This window comes from Terrapene carolina, unplaced genomic scaffold (assembly GCF_002925995.2).
Source record: "Terrapene carolina triunguis isolate 2854851 unplaced genomic scaffold, T_m_triunguis-2.0 Scaffold66, whole genome shotgun sequence".
Lineage (NCBI taxonomy): Eukaryota > Metazoa > Chordata > Testudines > Emydidae > Terrapene > Terrapene triunguis.
In genome coordinates this window covers 91,978,374-91,984,467 of record NW_020664417.1, presented here as the reverse complement: position 1 = coordinate 91,984,467, position 6,094 = coordinate 91,978,374, and the positions used below count along the sequence as shown (strand labels likewise).

The 6,094-nt window shown below is 43.7% G+C and overlaps 1 protein-coding gene across 1 annotated transcript; it reads left to right on the top strand.

The window, feature by feature from the left end:
• Positions 1-395: 395 nt before the first annotated feature.
• On the top strand, positions 396-5,624 carry LOC112103119. Its single transcript, XM_026648142.1, has 4 exons — positions 396-472; positions 624-925; positions 4,948-5,011; positions 5,227-5,624. Exons 1-4 carry the CDS (start codon positions 421-423, stop codon positions 5,622-5,624), a joined length of 816 nt encoding a protein of 271 aa, XP_026503927.1. The 5' UTR covers positions 396-420.
• The last annotated feature ends 470 nt before the right edge of the window (positions 5,625-6,094 follow it).

Genomic DNA, 6,094 nt, shown 5'->3' with positions numbered 1-6,094 from the left:
ATGGATGTTGTGATATCTGGAACCACTCAACACAGCTGCACACATACACACACACCCTCACCAAATGGACCAACAATATTCCCAGCTGGATTACACTACAGTTGATATACTACAGAGTCACAGCATTTGTCCTAAATCAGACCCACCACTAGTGTCAATTCAAACTGGACACTCAAGTGATGAAATGGAAAAGTCCAGTAGGAATCTTATCTCCTACTATTTATCTAATAACAGCCCCTGGGAGGGGATGATCTAAGAAAAATAACATCTCTAGAGACAATTTACATAGCTCATCCTCTTTGCATTTTCACACCCGAGTGCCATTTCCTCACTGCTCTGACCAGGGATTATAAATCTACCGGGTTGCATTTTAGATTTCACTGCAGGGCTCTCAGCTTCTAGTCACCCAGAAGAGTCAAGATGATTTCCCACAACCTGCTTTTCTTCATGACGATGTTTTTATGGATTCAGGGTAAGAAAGAATAAAAATATATTTGAAAATGGATGGGGTTTATCTGGAGTGACACAGAATTCCTAGTAGGTTTAATACCGAGTAAATTTAATCAAGTGAAACTTACTTTTAAAAATATTGTGACAGACACAGATTTTCTTTTTCTTTTCAGACTCCAGTGGAGATACTGTGATGACTCAGTCGCCAGCGTCCCTATCAGTCAGTGCAGGAGAAAGTGTTAGTATCAGTTGCAAAGCCAGTTCGGGTATTACTGATGACATAGCCTGGTACCAACAGAAATCTGGAAAAGCTCCTAAACTCCTTATCTATGAAGCCTCTTCCCGTGATACGGGGGTTCCAACCCGGTTCAGTGGCAGTGGATCTGGCACTGATTTCACATTCACGATCAGCAGAGTTGAAGCTGATGATGATGGAGATTATTACTGCCAGCAGTATAACAGCTGGCCTCTCACAGTGATACAGACCAATACAAAAACCTCCATCTGATGTGCAGGGTCTTTTGTGCTGGTCACTTGTTCTACACTCATTATGTGGAAGGCACATCTAGCTCTCTCAATTCAGCTCTGACACGCATGAAGTAAAATAACTTCTCATCCTTTTCTTTCTTTTTTTTTTTTTTTGCAACCAGTGATGGGTTGGACTCCCCGTCCGGGATGCCACCTAATGTTCTGGGGTTTCACTGAGCCCGCCTGCTCCACTAGCCTGGGCTGCCTCTCCATGTTTTGCTGAATCAGTCTCTCTGGCCTCTGGCAGTGCACACACACAGGCAGGGATGCACCAGCTGTAGAATCAAACAGCCTCTGCGAGCAGCTTTCTATGGGAAGATTCAGATAGGAAATTGTCCAGCACTCACGTGGAGTAAACCCAAAATAATATTGTCTTGTGCTGTATAGAAAGATCTGCACAGCGCAAGCTCATAAAAATTCGCCCTCTCCCTGAACGTGGAGAGAGATGTGCACAGCTTCCCTCCCCTGGCCCCCACCAGATATGAATTGCACAAACTGGGTTTTGGAATAAATTAAAAACAAGTTTATTAACTATAAAAGGTAAATGTTAAGTGATTTTAAGGGATTGCAAACAGAACAAAGCAGATTACTAAGCAAATAAAACAAAACATGCAAACTAAGCTTGATTCACTAAAGAAACAGGTTACAAAATATAACTTCTCACTCTAAATGTTGACTTAGGCAGAATGCAGAGTTTCTATAGCTGAGAGTTCCAGTTATTTCTCTTTACAGACTAGACTCCTCTGTCTCAGTCCGGACTCAGCCCTTGCCTTTCCCTCAGCTTAGTTTCTTTGTCTCTTCAGGTACTTTTAGCTGTCTTTCTTCTTGGGTGGGATGGCAGTGAAGGGGGAGTCCTGTTTGCCTTACTCCCCAGCCTTAAATAGAATTTACATAAAGAGGGATTCTTTTGTTTCCCAGTCTTGGCCTTCCCCTCCTTTTAGTGGAAAATCACTAGAAGTCCAAGATGGGGTTTAGTACCAGGTGACAGGACCACCTAACCTAATAGTGTCACAGCTATGTCCCAGGATGCCTCTCAGGAAGGAGAGAGATTAGTATCTTCAAAGTCTTATTGTTTCTTCCTAATGGCCCATCAAGGCTGATGGCCTGTTGTCTGGTGGGTGTCTCCAAAATACACACACATAGTTGTAATTGATACATAGTCAATATTCCTAACTTTGGGTACAGAAATGATACATGCATACAAATTGGATAATCACATTCAGTAGATTATAACCTTTCCAATGATATTTTACTAGTCTCATCTTGCATAAAATATATCTCAGTTATGCCATATCCATATCATAAGCATATTTCCATAAAGAATATGGGGTGTAACATCACACAACCCATTTCTGCTGTTTATGGATCTTCCCCCCAGATCTATGATACTCCCATTAAAATGGCAGGTTTGATTAATTTTTGATTATATATAGATTTCTTATATAAAACTTTCAAAATGATGATGTAACCAACCATTTTGTTTAACAATCAGCCTGTAGCAGAGCTAAATTATGTTGGAAATTATTAGGAAAATTACAATGTTACCCTGTTTTGCTTAAAAGCAATTGCCTCAGCCAATCAGATCTCAGGAATGTGGTACAGTGTCTGACGCACACCTGTCCTGTTGAGCCAGCTGACCAACAAATCCACTCCTTTAGCACATGGGAACTCTCAAGCTCATCTGTGTAGAAGACAGAGCTATCTCCTAGGGTGGTCCAAGACTGTGGAATGACCCCCCCACACACATGAACTAAGGACCATCACAAACTCACCACCTTCTGCTCCAAGTGCAAGGCACATTGCTTTCACCTTGTCTTCTCTAATGTAACCACAGAGCAACCGGTATTTTAAAAAGAAAAAAACCCTGATCTACCACCCAATCAAGACACGCCGCACATTTCTCCCCTGGGGAGAGGATGAGAGAACAAATAATCTGTGACAGATGTGTTGTGACATGGCTTCATGCACTACTGGAAGGTGCTACAGTAATAAGTGCAGTGTAAGAAGCTCTATAGAAGAGAACAGAACAGGGCTCCCATCACCCTCCGTCTCCCACTCCAACAGCTCTGCTGTATTTGACATAGGAGGAGAAGGTGGAGCCAGGCTGAGCGTAAAGTGCTCTACAGAGGGGCTGCCCTGTTGCTCCTCTAACACAGATTCCTCTTTCCCCTCAGACGGGCTGAAGCTGGGATTAGGGCTTCGGACATAAACATTTAAAGAATGTGCAAGGCCTAGGAAGAGGTTGTTCCAGACACGTCCTGGACTAAATTAGGAGATCCTGTTTTCAAACAAACAATAGGGCCTCTCACACTGCACATCCGAGTGCTCAGATCTACTCACAGGAGCATCAGTTCCTCTTTCCTGCGCTGAAATCCCAAATTGAGCATTAACATGGGGGATTTGTACTATCACATCTGTGTCAGAAAATTGGCTCCACAACACTCATTGCATGTTGAAATGTAGAACTGCAGAATTAAAAGGAGAGACACGTATCACAATAAAGATATGCAGCACACCATACAGCACTGTTTTCCTCGGGGGAATGCACTAACACCTCCTTGGGCTGTCCTTTGACTAATTAAATTCAATGGTGAAAATCTTGGGTCAGTAGTGGTCCCATAATGGCCAGCCATTGGGGATACCTGCCCCACCCACCCTGGCCAATAATACCCATGTGATTCATGCTTATTTCTAACTATGTAACTGACAACAAACAACTCACACAATCATCAGTGAAAACTTTGAACCCTAACTGACTAGACATTTTTCCCCTTGTGTCATTTGCACACACTTCCCTTTAAACAATTAGTGAGAGTTGCCTGTTTCAAAGCAGAGAGCATGAGCTAATGCACTGTACAGATGTCATTATACTTGGAACCACACAACATAGATGCAGACACATACACACACACCAAACGAACCAATAATATTCTCAGAAAAACAGATCTGTCTTTGCGCATCAAAGCAGTTTAAGACAGGACAGTGCAAATGCCTGACCACAAAGCAGATTCCCTGCTATTAGTGTTCATCAGCAGTAAGCGATGCAGCAGGCAGGCAGAATTGTAGGGAAGAGCCCTTTGTTCAACATGCTGAGAGGCCAATGTTACCAGCAGAAGCTCTGTCTGGCAGTCTTGCCTCTGCTTGTTTTCCTGAGCCCCTGAGCTCACCAACGGCTCCTCCTCAAACCTGACCCTCCTTCTCCAGTTCCACTCACCATACTATGGTTAGGAGGTTTGCTTAACAGATACCTTGATATAGTAGTTGAGGAAAGTAGCACCCAGCAGAGGCGTAACACCTGGCTCCCAGCACACGCTGTCAATCCGGTTTCTTACTGCAATACCCCAACCCATCCTTGCGCCAAAGAACAGCCCATGTCAGGTGGCCACAGCAGACATTATTGTGAGCTCTGACCACATGCTGTCTCAGAGTCAGCCATTCCACATTAGTAATGAAGAGTCTCCCCACAGCTCACAAAAACCCAAAATGGACAGAGAGAGCCTGATTGTCCAAGGTGCTGAGCACCCACAGCTTCTGTTCACTGTTATGGGAGATGCAGGGGCTCAGCACCTCTGAAAATGAGATCCAAGGTTCTTTAACTCCTCTATGGCTAGAGCTCCCAAGCTAATAGACACCCCTTTGTGATAGTGTGAGGAATACTCTGATGGGGAGGCCAACCATTTTGGATCACTGCTTTGCCTAAGAATGGTGAGGTGCGCTCCAAGGGCATGAAACCAGATCTGCAGAGAGGTCTGAGTATGTTACCATCTCAGTCCAGGAAATATGTGACATCACTGTAACATACAACAGCAGCAGGAAATAAGCCAAATACTGACATTTCATAACTCTTTGTTGAAACTGAAGTGCAGTAAATTTACATGCATTTTGCATATAGTTTTTTTCTCACTGAGCTGCCAAGCACATATAAATATTTAATTTTCCACTGCATGGTTTATGAACAAACCTTTCCAGCTACTGTCAGGCAAGATGATCTCTCACACAGCACTTCTCTGGCTGCTGGTTCTCTGGATTCAAGGTAGGAAATTAAAAACAAAGAATTTGAAAAATTAATTTTCAGTGTGACAAATGTAAGAAATGCTGCCACTCTGATCCATTTAATTAATATTCTTTGTGTTGTATTTAGTAGAAATTCACAGTGGCAAATTCAAATTGTGCTTCAGTGTCTGAACATGTGTCATCTCCAGCATTGTATCATTGTTCATTCCCTCCCCACCCTCTCTCTTCATCCAGACTCCTCTGGGCAAACTGTGATGACTCAGTCCCCGGAATCTCTGGCAGTGCCAGTGGGAGGGAGAGTCTCCATCAACTGCAAAGCCAGTGCAAACATTGGCAGTTACTTAAACTGGTACCAACAGAAACCTGGACAAGCTCCCAAACTTCTCATCTACTACGCTAGCAGCCTCCAGTCTGGGGTCCCAGCCCGGTTCAGCGGCAGTGGGTCTGGCACTGATTTCACATTGACAATCAGTAGCGTAGAAGCAGATGATGCTGGAGATTATTACTGCCAGAAGGGTAATGATGTGCCTCTCACAGTGATACAGACCAATACAAAAACCTCCCTGCTCTCTGCAGCATGCAAGGCAGTTACCGATTGCTGCAGCTATATCGAATCACCCTGCTGCCTGTGATATAAACCTGCTCCTGTGTCTCTCTTACCAAACCACAGAGCAAAGTTATCAGTAACTCTCACAATTACCCATCACTGTCAATCAATCCACCTACATCAGATTCACCCAATGCATCAAGTGCAGGAGCATGTAACAGCAGGACAGTATGTCAGACCTGTAATGACCATGTCATGGATAAATTTCACTATCCTGTCTCAGGCCAACAAAGTCCAGCTCCCTACAGAGCACAGCCACACAATAAAACTTCTTCTAATGGGCACATGAAAATCGTACCATATGTGTGTGCATATGATCAGGAAAATGCTCTCCCAGAGCCTGTCCCACCCAGCTGGAGAAAACCCTGCACTGCATTCAGCTGTGCAAACTGTGAGCAACTTTTTGTAACCATGATCCCTAAATTGCCGACCGAGGCCTTTCACAAACCATGAGTTCGGGCTCAACATCTCATGACTTTTTTTTTTTCAAAAGCA